The following is a 19,879-nucleotide window of genomic DNA, read 5'->3' as shown; positions in this document are numbered from 1 at the left end:
TGGCATGCAGCTAAGGGCTTCAGGAGGGAATGGATCCTGCCTCTCCAAGAGCCCCCATGGTCAATTTTTTTGTAATTCTTAGAAATGCAGAAGGCAGTGAGGTGTTTAGGTGTGTATAGCTGATGCATGATGTTGTTGAAGGAAATGGGTTTGTGATCGTACATGTGGCAGACGAAATGAGAATGGGTCCCAAAGAAAGTGATGATGATGCGTGTCGTGTGGGCACACATGGGTGATAGAGGTTAAACGGTCTAAGGGGTTTACATCCAGAAGGCTCGCTTAACCGGATGGACCGACTGCTGAGTTCACTGTAGTGTGGGTTACTGTAGGCTCAGGGAAATGCCTTGAAGTCTAAACCAATTCAGTGAAAATGACAGCAGCCTGCAGGCAAGGCACTGTGACTCACTGGAAGATGTGTGCGTATCAGGTAGCTGCAGACTGTTTGTGTCACAGCAGCCATCACTGTCGTTTCAACAATGAAATAGTTTCTCTATTCAGTCTGTAGAGATGATGCAGAGGGAAGTCTTTGAGTAAAAGTTGATTTAACATGTTTGTGTGTGCAATCTGTTGCAAAAGCGACACATTCCACGTGAGGTGGTATCAGGTAAAGTTTGCCAGCTCGAAAGTGGAGAGAGGCTCATAATAAATGAAACATACATTTTGGCTCACTGATCTATACAGCTGACATTTTTTTTAACATTTAGTGCAATAAACTCAAAGCAATTTCGGAAAATGCACACTCTGAGGAAATGTCAATAAATCCAATATAATTCATTTTAAGTATAAAACTAAAAAGGTCTCATCCATCATGTGTGACATTTTCAGCTCTCGCGCTAAGGTGTCCTTCCTCGCTATCTCACACTGACTTCCTAACACCTGTGTGGGTTTTTCTTTTCTTTACTTCACTTCTTGCTTGTTTTAATGGACTCGGCTAGAAGTATAGATATTAAATCTGGTAACTTTGGTACTTTGGTTTTACAATTTCAGATAGAAATGATTGCGCTTGCTACCTCAAGCTTACATGCGGTTATCATAGTGACTGTTTACAGTACTAAAAAAAACAAAACTACAAGGATCATATAGAGGTAAAAGGAGGTTTGATTTAATGATTACCTTGTAGTGTATTTTTAATCAAAATCATTTAAAACATCAAATGATGTAGTAATCTTCCTTGCTTTTAGAACCTTGCTCATATGAGTTATTCATTACTCTCCCATTCATTATACTTACCAAGGTATTTCACCTTGCATGGCTCAGTGGATGGCAGTCAATTGGTTCACCATTTTGGTCCAGACTGAAATACCTCAACAAGTATTGTAGGGATTTTTTGATCGATCTTTGGCTTTGACTTTACCTCTAGAGCCATGATGAGCTTGACAATATTGTTGCAGTCTTTTTCATGCAACCAGTCTCACTCAAAACTTCAAAATGTCAAATATGACAGCTTTGTCAGTGGCCGTATGCATCAAACTATGAGGCTTTACATAGGCCTACCCATCTAGTGTTGCACAAGCTGATATGTAAGTCGAAAAATTATGCTGAAGGAGTACCCAGTGCGTTAAAAGGGGATGCCATGGGTTCCTGACCAGGCGTCCGTATGTGGCAAGTCGGGAGTAAGAAATGGATGCATTGCCAGGAAATTTTGTATAGATATTCATGGTCCCCAGATGAAGAATTTGAATGACTTTGCTGTTCCTCTGACTTTCCCTCTAGTGCTATTAGACCAATCATCTTTCTTTCATGAAATTTTAAACATCCATGCGCTCCTCAGGATGAAGTGTAGTCACTCTGGTGATCCTATGACTTTTCATGTAGCGCTACCGTGAATACTGAATAGTTTGGTTTACAACCAAATATCTGCAAAGCTGACATTCCTATCAACCTTAGTTGTACTTTGTAGGTGCATTGTAACACACTGAAGGTAAAGATGGCAGTGAACATAGTGTACATTAGGCTACCTGCTTGATATGAGCATGTTAACATTGGTATTGTGAGCATGTTAGTATGCTGATGCTAGCATTTAGCTCACAGCACTTTGTCCATATTCCACGATTTGTTAAAAACAAAAATCCCCCATCAGAATATCAAGCAGTTTAAAAATAGTGTGGTGAAGCTTCTCTGGTGTCTATCAGTGACCCAAAACCATTAAGACACTTAATGTTGGTATTTCCATTTGATGGAACTTCGAGTGTGGAGCTGGAGCGGTGGGAGAGCAATGAACAGCAGTAGTAATTTCTAGAACAAATGGATCTGTGTTCGCATGTCAGTAAATCTTCCTTATGTGAATACATGCTGTTTCATGGATGTTGCTTTGATTCTAAATTGATTTTAAATGAAAGGAGATGTCTTAGATGTTAGCGCTTCACTTCGAGGCAGCTTTCCGATGAGAAATATCACTAATGTTTGTAACAAAAAAATTCAAGGTTTCTTTGTAAGCGTTAACTCACCAATGTCTGTTGCCACTGTGCCAATGTGCAATTCGAATTATACTATCAAGGAAGGTATAATTATGTTAAAGATATTACCAACAAGGGATTACTTACAATAAAAATGAGAAAAGGCTGACTGAGCCGAGGAGCTTAATGAAGCAAACTTTAAAAATGCAAAGGTGTTCCCTTCAAAATGATACACTGCAGTCTATTAGCAAAGTTTAGACAAACCAAGATGAAAGAAATACCGCAGAGGCCAATGAGGAGTTCTAAATGCTCCGGGATCAGTGATATTGAGGGATGCTCTTAAATCATTAAGAAAGACGGCTGAGAGCGAACTGGATTATTGCTCAGGCTCTGTGCAAATGGTCTAATGGGAAATCGGAAGATGTCCTGAATTGTTTTTTTTTTTTTTGTCCCACTTCATCCGCTGTGATTATTTCAGACCACTTCAGCTGATCGTAGACTCCTTTTAAAAAATGATGTAATACCTGCTACTGGAGCTCACAAAAAACAACCGCAACCAGTGATTCAAATGTTATGTGATGACATCTTAAAAAAAAAACAGGTGGAGCACTTGCCTATCAACTCCCTATTTATGTGAATCCTTCTTTTTATTTTGATGCTTGCACAGAATAACAATGCTTTAAGGAGGTGCTGTATGAAGATTCGTGGGCAGACATTGATGGGTGTTGGGGGGGGGGTGGTCGTGGTGGTGGTGATTTTTTGGTACAGTTTGCAGAACAAAGCTGGTTCAGTATGGAGCGTGTGTCTCTCTCTGGTGCTGCACACAGTGTCCATGCACCTTCCTATCCCTCACCCTTTATTATGCTGTACATGGGTGACATAGAACCGAACTAGTGCGGGCTGCTCCAGCTGCATCTGCTTGTGAGCCTGCAGGGAATGGTGTGTGTGTGTGTGTATGTGTGTGTGTGTGTGTGTGTGTGTGTGTGTGTGTGTGTGTGTGTGTGCGTGTGCGTGTGTGTGTGTGTGTGTGAATGTGTGTGGGTGTGTGTGTGTGTGTGTGTGTGTGTGTGTGGCCTGTGCACCAATGCTGCCAGAAAATATGGGTAGAGCACAGGGATTGCAGGGCTCTGCACTTACCTAAGCCATTCACAGGCTCAGCATCACACAGTTGATTCAGCACCTTGCTAATAGTGCACACATTAACTGCAGCACAGATCAGAGGAGGAGTGCAGTAATGAGAGAGAGCCCGCCGTTTATTGCTTCTGTGTGAGTCTGTGTGTGTGTGTGTGTGTGTGTGTGTGTGTGTGTGTGTGTGTGTGTGTGTGTGTGTGTGTGTGTGTGTGGGGGGGGGGTGTCTGTTTTGAGCAAATGTGTGCCTGGTGCGTCAAGTGTGTGTGTGTTTATGAGAGAAAGAGAAATAGAGGCAAAGAGAGTGAGAGAGAGAGGGGGGGGGGGAGGAGAGAGAGGGAGAGAGAGCGGACGTGTGTTAGTGAGAGCTGGGAGGAAGGATGGCTGCTCATGTTTGAACTGCCTGAAATGCTCAAAGGGAGAGTCAGGGCAAAAAATCAGCAGAAGCAGAGAAACAGACGTCTCACTGGGGGACGCATCTTGTTCATCATTTGTTGGGAAGCAGAGAAGATTTTGCAATGCCTGCTGAAGTGAAAGAGGTAAGTGTGTGGTGGAATGGCTCTATTTGCTCTGTACCCTCCCTCTTCAGTTTTTTTTTCTTCCTGCAGAGAACTGTAGCCCTCCACAGCTTTCTATTCTGCCTCTGTCATGATGAATGAAGGAGGCATCAATCGCTTCACCTTCTTTCCTCTCACTGCTGTTCGGTGCAGTCTCCTTGTGTGCATGGGGACATGATGCTAACATTTTCATTAAGTGTGTGAGTGTGTGTGTGTGTGTGTGTGCATGTATGTATGTGCACGAGCATGGCCATGCATGGGTGCAAATGCATAGGCAAGCTTATAAGGGGGATAATGTTTGATTGCATTATGAGGGGAGGTTGTCCCTCCAGTGGGGAATGCTACACACACTCTGGTAAGTGTATTGCCATGATGTATCAAAGAGACATTAAATCTGACCATGCAGCATTTAACTCTTTGTGGATCAGAGGAGTGAAAAGAGAATCCAAACAGAAACTTTGAGAATTAATATCCTTCTTTATCTTGTCTGTGGCGCTGTCATTTTCAATATTTTCTCGCAATAGACACACCTGGTTGAATTAAGATGCATTGCATAATGGATAATGGTATCACTGCAGGAAACAACAAGAGAGCGTCTGAGCCATCTTAAATCAGAATTTTTTTTTTAATGCATGGGTCATTTCGGTGCCATTTTGATTCACAATGTTCACATTCTGTAGATTTGCAGTGACCAATATGAGCATCACTGATTCAACAGATAGTGGAGGGCAGATGAGTTCTGACAAAGTTGTGACTAATGTCTTCTGACATCAGTGGGCTGATGTCATGTTTTATTATCCACCGGAAGCATTACTCTTTCAGTTCCACACTTTGATAAAGACAAACTGCCTGTTCAAGCTGATTTATAAATATAAAGTTTAATCACTACAAAATTACTTTTCCCGACTGATTCAATTCCAACGGAGAGTGCTCATTTTTCAAATCATCTTTTCTTTCTGAAATGCATTTAGGACCAGTTTGAATCATGGCTTGTGCCTGTTGTGCCCTTGAGCTGGTCCCCAAAATCTAAACTCACTCAGCATTAGATCAGACTGTCTCCCAAAATAATACCCTGGCTGCAGCTGCCCTCAATACTGAGAGATGATGGGCACAAGATGCTAATCATGTAATTCTGTCTCCTGCATCACTGCACCGAACATATATAGGCTTTATATACTCTATACACACAGACACAAACACACAGACACACACACAGACACACACAAACACACACACACACACACCATACTTTGTTTTGTTTTGTAAAAGCTGAAGTCAGATTCTGAATCGTCATCTCGACCTATTTGGCTCTGTGAGCATACTTAGTTAGTGATGGTGCAGTGAGTTATTTAAATGAGCTTTGACTCACAGCGGCCTGGCCTTCCCTGGAGCTTGAATCAGACGGGAACAGCGCACTGGCCCCTGTCCAGCCTATTATCGTCCTCCAAATCCTTAATAAAGCTGTCTGTAGAGGACAGTGGTATCCCGCCTGTCTTTTGGCCTGGCGTTACACTAAATAGTGCTGCCTAACAATACCAGATCAACCTCCCCCAGAGGTATTCGAGCCAGGATCATCTCCCTACTGCCAATTTCTCCTGTGTGACCCTTTCATTTCCTCTTCCCTCTGACACATTTTGCACATGGATATGAGGGTCTCTTCTGTTGGGTGAGGCGTTTGAAAAGCGAATCATGCCCTCTTCCTCAGTCAGCTGTTCACTGCAGCCTGATTTAATGCGGTGGAGTTGAGTTCTCAGCACTTGCTCGGTTTAATGCCGCAGCCTCAGAAAGAAGAGTTTAGGGAAATTCAACAGCTTAGTTGTTGTTGTTGTTGTTGTTGTTGTTGTTGTTGTTTTGTACCTCAGTGCATCATTCAGTATATTGTATCTGTGCTATTGAGTGATACTATGAGATTATATGTACGTCTGTTATGTTTCTTAGAGTGGAAATTGATTTAGAGAGCGGGTAAACAATTCAAATAGTAAAATGGCTTATAAATGATGCAGTGGAATTGATTTTCTTCCACAATAATACCTTTTGATTATACTCCCTAATGTTTTGATAGGTTGTCTGCGTCGATGTTTGTCCCAGATTTGAGAGGAATTCATCTGCTTTAATCAGAAGTCTCTCAAAAGGTTATCAGATAATCAGATATTGATTGAGATCATTAGAGCAGCTGAGTATATTTTTGTAGACATTCTGAAATGAATGTGAAGTTTGTTGGGAAATCAGCATAAAATGTGTTTACAGTGAAATACTGCCTCCAGTTCTTTCTCTGACCAAGTTGCTGAATAATTAATCCACCCATTTTGTTGAAAAGAAGAAGATAATTTAAGTTCTACTTGAAATGAACAAGTGTAAACGATTACAGAAATATCCACATGGTGTACCAGACCCGGGTTATTGATTCAAGCATCACTTAAATAACCTAAATGACAATAACTTAATGCTTACATCCAGGGCCATTACAATCCTACAGTATTGTGTCATGGGGCACTTTTTATACATGCTTACATAACACAATGGGGACTGTCAACATCTTTTATTTGACCATACATGATTGTCTAAGAAAAAGGCCAGTTTAACCAAGTGAAAGGTTTTCTCTCGGATGTTTGGATATTTTGGCCAATACAGATACAGATAACAATACAGATATTTTTTGTATGGTTTCATCTCATGTATGATGTTCCCTCCAGATGACTTGACCTAAAAAAAATGTAACTGAGAAGCCTGGTGCAGATGCATACTTCTGAAAAACACTGCTTTACCTCATCCTGATTTATTCCTTTTTTTTGTTACACAACAGTCTGATCTGTGAAAGCCTCCCTGTCTGTCAGTATTTGTACTCCAGCAAATTTAGATCCGGCATGATAGCGAGCAAGGAGTTCCGTGTGAGTTGCATAAACACGTACATGGTTGATACATGGGCCAGCTAAAAAGGTAGCGGATTGTCTCCAGCATTCGTAGCACACTTGCAGGTTCCCTGTCTATCAAAGTGGAACACTGACATCCTGAAATAGACCTGGAAACGCAGCAGCTTCTTTATCAACAGGTGAAAGAAAAGCCCAGCCTGCTCTGATTGGTCAGCGTTTTTGGGTCTTCCACATCTGCCAGCGTCATTGCAGCCGGGGAATGACTGTAACAGCACTATAGCAACACACTCTATAGTAAAGCCCTGACGGCTCATTTAAAGGCACAGTTTCTGAACACAGGCTGCGTGTATTTCTTTGTGGATTGAGTGGTTTTGATACTTTCACAGTTTGTTGTCGCATCTCGACCTGCTTTATAATTAAAAATAATAAATCTTCATCAAATTTATTATATGGGACCTTTAAAGCAATTATCACTTGATAGAGATACACTGACTGATATGTGCACAAGGATGTGGCTCTGGAGAAACCCTACAGCTACTTAATTAAATAAGTGGTAAATGGCATCTCTCATCCTTTATTATATCTGTCTGTAATTCTTTGTTGCTGTCTACACATGATCCCTGGCTCTGCACCAGCTTGAGTATTGTTGTCCTATAGACAGATTGCTCAATTAGATTACAGCTCACCAAATAGCTTAAACACAGAGGAAAATGTCTCTAATTTTCCAGACATATAAGAGTATAATTTAAAAATAAGTGTGCATATTGGCATATTTCAGCAACAGATCATGTTTTGAATTATACAAATCCTATGGTAATGGAGTGGAAATAAGTTGTACTCTCGTCACTGACTTGGCTCAAAACCCTTCATCAACTGCGGCTCCCCTATCATGTGAAGACAGCTTTAATGACATGGTGTGTTGTATGGTGTTGTCTACCCCGTAATCATTTCCCTGTTATGTATAATGTCAATATGATGGACATAATACAGAAACATTATGCTGATCAGCAACAGCTCCTTATTCATATCTGTCTGTGTGCTTCAGGAGCAGAGTTCAGAGGGGCCTCCTCCACTATCTTTGTCCCAGGAGGCTAAAGAGGCGACTCTGGATAACCCATCTGCCAATGACGAACTGGACACGCCCACCTCCATCGCCTCTGTGATGACCTCGACCAATGAGAGCTCAACAGAGACAGACACCCCGCAGCAGACAGACACTGAGGTACATGACTTTATGTTTGGTCACACTTTGTCACCACCTACTGACTTCCTACAGTTTCTCATAACAGAGTTTTTGATCGATTGGCAAAGACCACATTCAAAAAAGTGCAAAGGCCACCACTAAAGAAAACTTTTCTGGCCATGATAATAGATTTGAATCTTTTAAACTTGTGAACAAATGACTAAATTTGGCATTTTTTTAAATTTAATATAACATTTTAAGAACCATTTGTCACTTCTGTGACTCCATAAATCTTCTTGAAACTTCCAACTTTTTATCTTTACTATCCATTATCACCAACCTGTGTTATTAGGAAATCTAAAATATATAAATCCTAAAGCAAATTTTCCACGCACACATATGTACAATCCCCTTTACCTGAGGTACCTCCGAGTCTGGTCTCTAAAACCACTGAGTGGCAGTTACACTGAAAGGCAGGGAAACCATTTGCCCTCTGAGACAACAATTCCATGAAACATAATGCAATTACGTTGTATTTTATTAAGTTGCTACATATTTACATGATTTGTGCTTAAAACTACTTTACTCACACTCTGCTAGGAAATAGTTAAAACCAAATTTGCCAAACCAGACAATTCAATTTCCTGCAATTTATGCTGCTTTAAACAGTGTCTGGACATCAAGTTGCTTCATCAGAGTCCAATCTAAACTCATTTTTAACATGGGGAATTCATTATTGTTTGGCAGGAAAGCAGAATTCATTATTTACTGGGGATTCAAAATGCCAGGGGAGTGCGGAAATGCTGATAATTGATCATCGCCATGAGCTGGGGTGGGCTGTAAACACATGTTTGGTCTATTTCAAGTAAATTAATACCAAACACTTCCTGCTCGGATTGTAAATACACCAATTTGATGCTATTTAATTGGAGAGAGGAAATCTGAGACCTTTCAGACAAATGGGATTTTACAGACTAACAGAGGTCTAGATTAGATTTGTGTTGAGATAATAGTTGTGGTCCATCAATCCTTGTAGGAGTCCAAGATTGTGGAACAAGAGGGCGAACAGGCCCCCAGTGAGACCCAAGAAAGACCAGAGACACAGCAGGAGAACTTCCGGACATCAGATACTCCTGATCTCACATCAACTCTAGAGGTTCAAGATAACACTTCTATTGAGCAACCTATTCCTGAAGCCAACATCAACCCTGTTGAGGCTATTACACCTATGACGCCGGCCTGCAGCACTACCACAGCGCCCATGCAACCTCAGGTGTCGCAGCAGTCTGACGAGCCTCAGTCAGTGAACCCAGACAGGCAGAGCAGAGTGTACACCCTCCCTGACAGCTACAGAGGCACTGGGGGTGAATTATGTGCAGGGTATGGAAGCCTTTCCCGTGCCACCCTCCACGGCTACTGGCCCGCCAAGAACTTCCAGCCCGGGGCTCACTACACCACCTTACCCTTCCTCAGGGACAGCTACGCTCCAGCAGGCCTCAGCAGCCAGACGGAGGAGGACGGCCTCAGCGAACGGGGAGAAAACACTCTGGACATGAAGACTGACCACCCGGCTGCCAGTTACCCAGCACTGGGAGGAATCCACCAGTTCAGGCCAATCACCACCATGGAGCTCCTCAGGGAGCCCTCGAGAACCAGGTAAGAGTATTCATTAGCTCAAATTTTATTGATTCATTTCAAGTGCTTTTGTGGTTTCCATGGTACCTAGTTGAAGGGTCAAATATAGATCAGTTCTCATTTACTTTATATTAAGCCACTTTAAAAGGGCCATGGGAAAATGAATTGGTAAAATGTGTGTTGCTTTGCCACTCAGACACTACACAAAAAAACACATGTTTGTTTATTCAAGGTCAATCTTTGATCCCATTAAACATTTTTTGGTCAGTTAGCAGAATAAAGGATACTCAGTCTGTGTCATTGAAATATCTGTTAGGTCCCTATTAATGATATCATCTTCACCTCCACTAGACAGCCAATAGAAAGCCAATTCTCCTTTCAAAATAATAGCATCAATAACCAAGTAACAGCACAACAGTTTAGCTTATATAAACTTATGTGATAAATGTGACTATATGCCCTGACACCAAGCCAGTTTAAATATGATGTACCTCTGTACCTATAACATTGGTGCATTGTCAGGAAATTCATTCATGTATGTTCAGACAGACAGTATGACATGTAAGCATGTAAACCATCTGGTATTCTGGTAGAAACACAAATTATAAGTATGAACCTGAAAATGTCCCCTTCCATGTTAGTGATGTGATATGCTTTTTAAACCTAACTTTTTGGATAAAAAGATGCATCATCTATGAAAAACTAGAGAGTATGTGTAGTGCTATGTCTCAGTTCTGTCACCGTACAGCAGCGGTAGTAACAATACCAATACTCTGGCTACTTTTATCACAGAAGGCCTGCTGTGGAAATTATATATCAGACTTGTAGCAGCACAGACACCCGGTGGTAGCCTCCATCTTGGTCTTGTAAGTCAGCCTGGACAATAGAAAGACATATGGACAGCAGTTAAGTAGCAGCTGGTATCAATCAGGAGTGGCAACCTGCTGCAAAGTCAATAAATAAGGAGGTTTCACCTGGTATTGCCTGCCAGAAGCTTTTCCTTATCCCATATAAAATGACAGAGCTGTTCACAAAAGATACAAGCAACTTGCTTATGCTGTTAAACTCCCTGAAACCCAGTATATTAGACTAAGAGAAGCCATTAAACCTGCTTCACTCAACCTGTTATATATAAAAGGAATGGTTTTACATTTTGGATACTACACATATTCACTTTCTTACTTATAATAGAGGATTGATATCCCTCATATTTGTCTGTTAACTAAAAGGCTACAGCTAGCAGCTGATTTGCCTAGCTTAGCAAGACTAGAAGCAGAGGGAAACACCTAGCCTGGCTCTGTCTTAAGGTAACGGGAAAACCACAACTGGCTGCTTTTACACTTTTTTATATGGTATAAACAAACAAGATGTTTCATGATAATTAGTAAAAGGTGTTGGTAGGTGTATTTTTTAAACCTTTGGATAGAGCCAGGCTGTTTACCCGTTTCCAGTCTTTAGGTTATGATAAGCTAATCAGCGGCTAGCTGTGGTGACAATCTTATTTTCTTTTTTTAACCTAGCAAGAAAGAAAATGAATGTATTTCCCAAAACATTGATTAACACTCAACAATTATCTTAAGTTTAAAATTTTAGACTTATGGTTGTTGTATTTATGTCTTGATGCAATTATGCATGCTGGATTCTCTCTGTCTCTTCAGAGGCGGCTATGATGACGCCTTCATGGCCCAGCTGGAGGGGAACCTGAACCCCTTTTTCCAGGCCATGTGCCGAGCCCAGACCCTGCAGTTCCCCCACAAACGGAGCAGCATGGTCAGCCTGGACAGCATCCGCAGAGACCCACGTTGGAGAGACCCCAACCTGCACGAAGTGATCTCGATGCTCAGCCACCCAATGGACCCAGTCAAGTCCAACGCTGCGGCCTATTTGCAGCACCTGTGTTATGAGAATGACCGCATCAAGCAGGAGGTGCGCCAGCTCAACGGTGTGCCACTCTTGGTGGAATTACTAGATCATCCAAAAGCTGAGGTTCACCGGAAGGCCTGCGGTGCTTTGCGAAACATATCCTACGGAAAAGACCACAATAACAAAATGGCCATCAAGAACTGTGATGGCATCCAAGCTTTAGTCAGACTAATGAGGAAATCTAGCAGCATGGAGGTCAAAGAATTAGTCACAGGTACAGCTTAATTCCTCACTCTTCCTGGAGCTATAACCTGAAATCCTCCATTTAATCTCTACTGCATTTGTATTCTTTTCCCTGCAGGTACTCTGTGGAACCTCTCGTCACATGAGCCACTGAAGATGTTGGTAATCGACAATGGGCTTCAGACACTGACTGATGAAATCATCATCCCACACTCGGGCTGGAGAAGAGACTCACCTGACCCCTTCAAACGGATGAGTGCAGAGTGGACCACAGTCTTCAAGAATACCTCTGGATGTCTGAGGTAACATACCATGACTACCAAAAGCTAACCTGTAGTGGATCAGGTTCTTGCAACTTTGCTAACAAAGTTGTTTCTGCAGGAACGTCAGTTCGGATGGGGCAGATGCTCGACAGAGGTTAAGGGAATGTGAGGGACTGGTGGATGCACTTCTTCATGCCCTTCAGTCAGCTGTTGTTAACAAGGACACTGACAATAAGGTAGTTGAAGTCGTCACACTCGCTTAAATTTAACCCCAAGGTATTTGCTATTTAATGAAACTATAAATTGTTGTGGTAATTACATTTTTTCTTTGTTGCTAAGACATTAATGAAATTGGGATACTCTTGAACTTCATCATCACTTTTCTCACTTGCATATGTGTATATTCTTTTGATTGGTTTCACACCCTTTTTCAAAATAGTTAACACAGAACTCTATTGGATCAACTGTGTTACAAAATAGGAAAACATATTTTCAGAGATGATTTATATATATATATATATATATATATATATATATATATATATATATATATTTCAGAATTTTTATCTCTAATTCACCAGTGTGAAACCTCTTGGCACAACTCTTTAATCAGCAATCAGTGAGGATTATTATCCTTTCATTTACAGTATTCATCATTTCTGAGTTTAGAAAAATGGAAACAAGACTCAAAACCTAGGATATGGCTGTTGTGGTCCAGCCATAAGGAATGACATGGAAAAATCTGATGCAGTGCAATTTAAATAACAGTTTCTGAGTAGCCATTTTGAGTGGGGAAAAAAATCTTTATTGGTTATTTGATGAAGAAAGGATACAGTACAAAAGCTGTACCATAATGAATGTCAGATCTGTCAGACTGTAGGTCTAACATGTCAACAGCAGTTCATAGGCATGGTAAAACCTGCATACAGGAATAAAATCAATGAGGAAAACTGTCTCTTTTTTCCAGTATTTCAACCGGGCATGTTTAAAAAAGTGTAAAGAATTCAGCAAAGCTTGCTACCTGGTTAAATCCTCTTTTGAGAAAAGAATTCAGTTCATGCTGTGATATGCTTGCTTGCCTTTTTTGGCACATACTACAGTATAATTATGTAAAGTGTCCTTAAAGTGTCAATATACACAGGCATATAGCAGAAACTAAGGTTGAACTGGTGCATAGTGTTAGCAGCATTTTGTATTTTGTTGTTCATTGTGTACTGATATATTAATCTGACCACAAGAGTGTTGTTTGATGGAAATATCTACTTTTGTTGCATGTGTTAAATGTTTTGTGAGTGGTAGAGCATTCGCAAACAAACTGTCAGTTTGGCTGGAGACTTTCAGTTCAGGCCTGTGTGTGAACTGATTTTGAAAACTTCTGAGCGGACAAATGTGTTCAAGCAAATGAGAAAAACTTAAAATATTATGTTGTAACAGAGTTTTAAAAAGTGAATTTTGATTTTAAAGGTCCCTTATTATAAAAAGTGAGATTTACATGTCAGGTCGAGGTGTATATAGGTGCTATTAATACTGTCAAAGTATCAAAACACCAAATCCACAGAAAAATACACACGTCACATATTTTCACGTATGTGGTTTTAAACGAGCCGTCAGGAATGTCATAACTGTCACAACTATACTTCTTATAAATAGAAAGTGCTGTTACAGTCATTCCCTGGCTGCAATGGCGGTGCATAGACCCCGAGAGTGCAGATGCGACCCGGAAAAACTGAAAAACTTTTTTCGTGACAGGCCCCAGACAGACAGTATGACAGAAATAATGTGTTTTTTGAACATTAAAACATGTAAAAAAAATTATTGTAGAACACCAAAATACAATCTTATATAATATGGGACCTTTGATTCAATAGCCAGTACACATTTGCATTGAATTAAGACACTGTATGCATGTCATCAAAGTAAAGAAAAAAGTATGTTCAGTATAAATCCAATTTATACTGAAAAGAGAATTTAAGAATAAATCAACGAAAACAGCTGTATACTGCCGTTCTGATTGAAATCTTCTGTCATGGTCTTCCATTCAGTCAGTGGAGAACTGCGTGTGCATCCTGCGAAACCTGTCCTATCATGTTCACAAAGAGATACCAGGAGTGGAGCGACTTCAGGAACCCCATGCCAATCCTATGATGAGAACAGTGGGACACCAGAAGAAGAAGAACGAATCTGATTGCTTTGGCGGGAAACGACCCAAAGGTTGGTAGTCCCATCATACGTGATGACATCACAATAACCATTACTGGTTGTGTTGTTTTTAGTTTGAGTTGCTCTAATTGAAAACTGATTGTTTTCAACTATCATCCCATTTGAATCTGGGTTGATTCTTTTTTGCTCACTGACAAATCAAAACCAATGTGTGGGGACATAAATTGGGTCTTGGCGTTCCTCGAGATAAAGAAGATAACAATAACATACAAAATTAAGACTTTAATATGCTGTATTGGAGATTCAAGTTTGATAGGGGCTTAAAACTGCAGCGCTCATCTCTGATACATGAAGCACTGAGCCACTTACACAAGCGTTTAAAGTTGATTTAATGTTTCTATCCTTAGTGTTTCTTCCTTCGTCCTCTTCTCCCATAACACTTCACATGCATTTGGTAGTTTTCAATAGGATCTGTTTTCTTAATTTATGCTTGAAACTTGTCAATTACTCTCAGCGTGTCTTGGCTTCCAGCAGTTTCACATTTCTTGCTCTTTTCTATGCCAATGAGAGCCTGAATATTTTATAACCTTGCACATGAAGGAACTGGTGATATATTTTGCTCTGCAAGAGTAGTACCAGGTTCCAAAGTGGAAAAAAAGGCTTGTTTATACTTATTAGTTACACATGCTATTTTTATTACAAAATTCAATTTATGTGACAAAAGCAAGAAGGGTTTTAAACTGTGATATATAACACATAAGTAACAATTTGAATCACAGCCGATATAACTAATAGACTGCAGCCGTTTGTGCTTCAGGACACATCTTAACGGAGAAACAACAGGGTTAGAGTTAATTGTGATTTCAAGTTTCATGGCTTTTCACCAGTGCTGCTCATAAGTCATAGAGTGTGGTCTATATCTACTCTGTAAAGTGTCCTGAGATAACTCTTTGTTATGATTTGGCACTATAGATAAAATTGAAATTATAATTGAAATAGCTAACCTTTCAGCTAATTGCACACACATTCTCTGAGCCAAACACCAACGTGATACTGTGCGCCTAGTGTCTCGCAACATGGACGAGCTCTGTGTTTTCTGCTGCTGCATAATCTAATCTTTGACATTGTTCTTCTTTTCCCTTTGAACCGTATTCTTCAGAGGAATGGTTCAGTCAAGGTCAGTCTGCTTGTTACTGCTGAATATTTCCATGGTAGTATAATGTGATTGAACAGAATTTGCTGACATGATCTGTCTATCCCTATAATGAAAACCGGTGTTTGTATTTGTGCGCATGTATGTGTCTGTGATGTACAGGTTGGAAAAATGGATTAATGGACAGAAAATACGGTACATTGGATTTACCAAAACATACAGAACAAATGAAAGGTATATACTAAATCTAACACAAATACTGATTGTGGTATGACTCAGAGTGACAATTGTAGGCTTTACATTAGGGTTATTACTAATAAATGAATTCAATACATTAAAGGTAGATACATTATGCAGAACTTTCATCATACATCACCATCATACACTATAACCAAGCATCAATACCTGCCTTCTGTGTTATGTTATTTGATTTGTATGCATGATGTTGGCATGGCCTGAAAGAGAATTCATTAAAATGCAGAGCCACACTCCAGCACCTGCACCACTTGAGGAGAGTTTCATTACTAAAACAAAATGACCCTCCAACTGAAAGACATTTTTATCTGGCAACATCTAGAGGAGGAACATTTCCTCTGGCACACGCTGGAATCTTTTCAAGATACTGCATGACACTGATATATCATTATTTGCCACTGCTTTTGCACAGCAGTTTGGCTGGTTTTAAGCCATGAATGCATTCTGTATATAGAAAACTATGGGGTAAAAATGTTACAATTGTATTGTAATGCTGTATATGTGGATCTGGTTGCTGTTTGAACAAAGATCAAAGCTGAACTTATGCCGCCCACACTCCAGCACTGAATGCAAATCAGTATGACAAGCATGTTACGGTCTGAGGTCAGCTTTATACTACATGTCAGCCCTCCAGCAGCCACCACAGAGTTATAATTTTCTTATGTAGGGTTTCATTTAAATCATAAACATTATTTTCAATGGGGGGCCTGACTCTACTGACCTAAACTTACCTAGATAGAAGAAATTGTTGACTAATGTTGATATATTTGCATTTATAAAAAGTGGTTTGAAGTCACAGATGATAAAACCATCTATAAACTATTTAGCCACTGATGGTCATGCATGTACTTTGTCACTGCTTGAATATAATCCACTGACTTTCTCTGCCTTTCTGTTAAAGGATTGGAGCTGCTGTACCAGCCAGAGGTGGTGAGGCTCTACCTCTCTCTTCTCACCTGCAGTCACAACCACAACACCCTGGAGGCAGCCGCAGGGGCACTGCAGAACCTCGCTGCGGGACACTGGGCTGTAAGTAGATGGAATACACTCATGACTATTTGATTTTGATTCATCTGACTTACTATATGCCATCATCTATGGAGAAGATTCAGGATTTGACTCTACGACATAATCCCTATCTCTCTCTGCTCTCAGCTTAACTCAAAATGATTTGTACTTTAAATAAATAACATACATCAATTAAATTGTATGTGTGTGTATTTACCTTTGTAGTCTCTGCAGGGCCTCCATGCTCACAGATTTTGTTCTTGGATGGTTTGGTTGTATTTCTGAGGCTGCATCAATGTTCAAGTGAGCAGAAGGAGAAAGAATTGGGGGAGATTTATTTTGTCACCAGCCTGTATGATCAAAAAATCCCTTTTACTGCTATGTACCTCCAAGTGCATCCATATAGTCATGTCAAATAATGTGCTTTGCCAAGATATATACTGTGCCATGAATGTCACTAAAATTTAACATCAACCCGTAGGCTGCGCTCAGATTAAGGAGATTTAAAATGAAGTTGCATCATACATAAGAGAGTAGTTGAGAGAGCAGAACTTCTTTTCTTATGTATGTTTATTGTGTACTTGGTGATATGAGTTGTTTTTGTAAAAGTGGAGAAAGGTGCCGATTTGAAGAAAAGTAAATCTCACAGATGGTCCCAAACACTCAGCTGTATTTTGTGTTTGCTGTTGTAGTGGTCCAGCTACATCCGGGCCACAGTGAGAAAAGAGAAAGGGCTGCCTATTCTGGTGGAGCTGCTGCGCTCAGATGTGGACAAAGTGGTGCGAGCTGTGGCTATTGCTCTCCGCAATCTGGCAATGGATAGAAGGAATAAAGACTTAATAGGTACAGGCTTGTAACTCTCATCTGCGCACACATAGCTCTAGACCTGCACACTAATTTTGTCACGTTATCTCTACGTCGTTACAGGGAGCTATGCTTTGAGGGACCTTGTGGGTAATCTACCATGTGGGCAGCAGCACCCGGCGAAGAATCTGGACGGAGATACAGTGGTGTCTATTCTGAACACTATCCATGAGATTATCACAGATAGCCCAGAGAATGCCCGAATGCTCATACAGGGTCATGCTGTGCAGAAACTGGTGGCCATCAACAAGTCAAGGTACTTTAACTCAATTGCACGTCATGCCTTTACACAAATGTCTAAATATGCACTGCACTAAACAATCAAAAGCAAAATTGATCAAATAACAATGACACAGCTTGAAATCCAAAGTAAAAGTTTCAAAAATAATATTGAAAAAAAGAAACTAGATCCGATTGGTACTATAGTATTTGTTGCTGCAACTGCTTAATGTCTATACTTAAGACACAGCCTCAATGCGATAGCTCATGATATTATAAGCATCATATCCCAGGGCAAGCAGAAATGGATTTCAAACATTGTGACTGTATTGTCTCAGAGATGTCTTCTGCTGTTTACCACAATGACTAATAATTCGTTGTCAGCCAATCAGCACGGGAGACCAAGGCTGCTTCCCATGTGCTCCAGACAATATGGGCTTACAAGGACCTGCGAAACACTCTGAACAAGGCCGGTTGGAACAAGAGCAACTTTAAGGTATTTATTACTATTTACTGGATATGGAATGATTATACAAACCGAGTCGAGAAACAACTGTGAAAACTGTATTTTGTCAGATAAAAGGAAACTTTCCAGGTCACTCAGTACAAGTCACTCCACTCAAATAAAGCATAGCACTCTGGTTGTCATCCAGTAATGTAATCCTTTTTTTTCTTTCAAAGCCAACAGCTACTGGAGTGACTAAAAAAAACAAGAGTGGAAAGCAAGGCAGTGATGACATCACCTTGCCCCTCATGGACAAAAACCAAGGTCAGCTAAATGTTAATAAACCATCATCTAAATGAGACAAGAGTCCTCTAGCTCAGGGAACAAAAACAGCTTTTAAACATACTGTGGTTCTTTGTCAGGGACAGAGAAATGGGCATTTTCAGTCCCTGACTATTCTTCTGAAACGCCTTAAACCAGTGATGTGCTGCCAAGGTTATCAGTGCAGAGGCTTGGCTTATTAGCCCAAACAGGCTTTCCCAGAGGCAGGGCAGGCTCACGCCTTACCAGTCACATTTCATTTCAACATTGTTCTAAAAGGGCACCCGCTTTCCCACGCCAAGAGCGACCTCTAGCTTCCCATCAACACAGGGATTTAAAAAAAAAAAAAGTTTCTTTAAGAATTATAGATTTATACCCTTTGAAATGAGGATTTCGAAGGAATTGGTAGGCTATAAACTACTTTCAATTAATTATATCATGCATTTCCATGTTTCTCTCACAGGAGTTTCAGTCTAAATCAATATATCGAGGACTGGCCTCTTGTGAAAAATGACTGTTGGTGTAGGGTTTACAGTTTACAGGCTCTGACAGCAGTAAAAGTAATAGCATATTTTGGATTTTATTGTTTTACAGAGAAATGTTTCAGAAATTGGTGCCTGGAGTGAAATGGTCAATTAGACCCAATTAACACGGTTGGCCTATACGGCTACTTTTTAAAGTTGAGCCACATTTATTGAGTGAAAAGTTAATTTTGTCAACCTGCTAATATGCTTAATAGCTATGAAGCAAGATTGTTGTCTATATTTATCGGCGATAATATTGAAATTGTATGATTTAGCCACGTAAACCCAATTTCAATAATTCTGAGTACAGTTACCCATGTAACATTAGTAAAATGAAGTAAAGTACAGTACTTGAGTTACAGTCCAACACTGCTGCAAATATCATTTCTCCTGCAGATGTATATTCCACTTTGGAGCCAAACGATAGAGTTGGAGATGGAAAAGGGCCTGTTGTGGAAAGAGACACTCTCCAGGTAGTCTGCCTTTCGAATGTACTGAATCTGTTTCCATTTTTTACATTTTACATTATGTTTACAGACTTCAGTGCCTATGTCTGGTATGGAGGATAATCAGATATGCTAACAAATTCTTACAGCATTTTGTTTAAAAGGATTACTTTCCTGTGACTCGCGTTTGTAACTGTCAGTGTTTTTCATGCAAATTGACTAACACCGTCTGTTTGCATATTTCTTTACCTAGGCGATAAGTGAGAGAAAACACTTCATCAGAGCTGGCAGGCCTGCAGTGGGCCTCATGGATAACAAACCTCCACCACTGGACTCCTGGGTGTAA

At 40.3% G+C, this 19,879-nt stretch overlaps 1 protein-coding gene across 1 annotated transcript; it reads left to right on the top strand.

The window, feature by feature from the left end:
- Positions 1-4,012: 4,012 nt before the first annotated feature.
- On the top strand, positions 4,013-19,879 carry LOC310958324 (splicing regulator ARVCF-like; the record flags this gene model as incomplete). Its single annotated transcript, XM_083929222.1, has 16 exons — positions 4,013-4,063; positions 7,997-8,173; positions 9,171-9,790; positions 11,428-11,906; positions 11,994-12,177; positions 12,257-12,374; positions 14,181-14,349; positions 15,458-15,475; positions 15,614-15,685; positions 16,608-16,735; positions 17,407-17,557; positions 17,642-17,834; positions 18,182-18,293; positions 18,479-18,566; positions 19,484-19,560; positions 19,787-19,879. Exons 1-16 carry the CDS (start codon positions 4,043-4,045, stop codon positions 19,877-19,879), a joined length of 2,700 nt encoding a protein of 899 aa, XP_083785348.1. The 5' UTR covers positions 4,013-4,042.

This window comes from Echiichthys vipera (assembly GCF_963691815.1).
Source record: "Echiichthys vipera genome assembly, chromosome: 16".
NCBI lineage: Eukaryota > Metazoa > Chordata > Actinopteri > Perciformes > Trachinidae > Echiichthys > Echiichthys vipera.
Note: the sequence above shows the minus strand (reverse complement) of the source record. Positions and strands in the feature narration are given on the sequence as shown.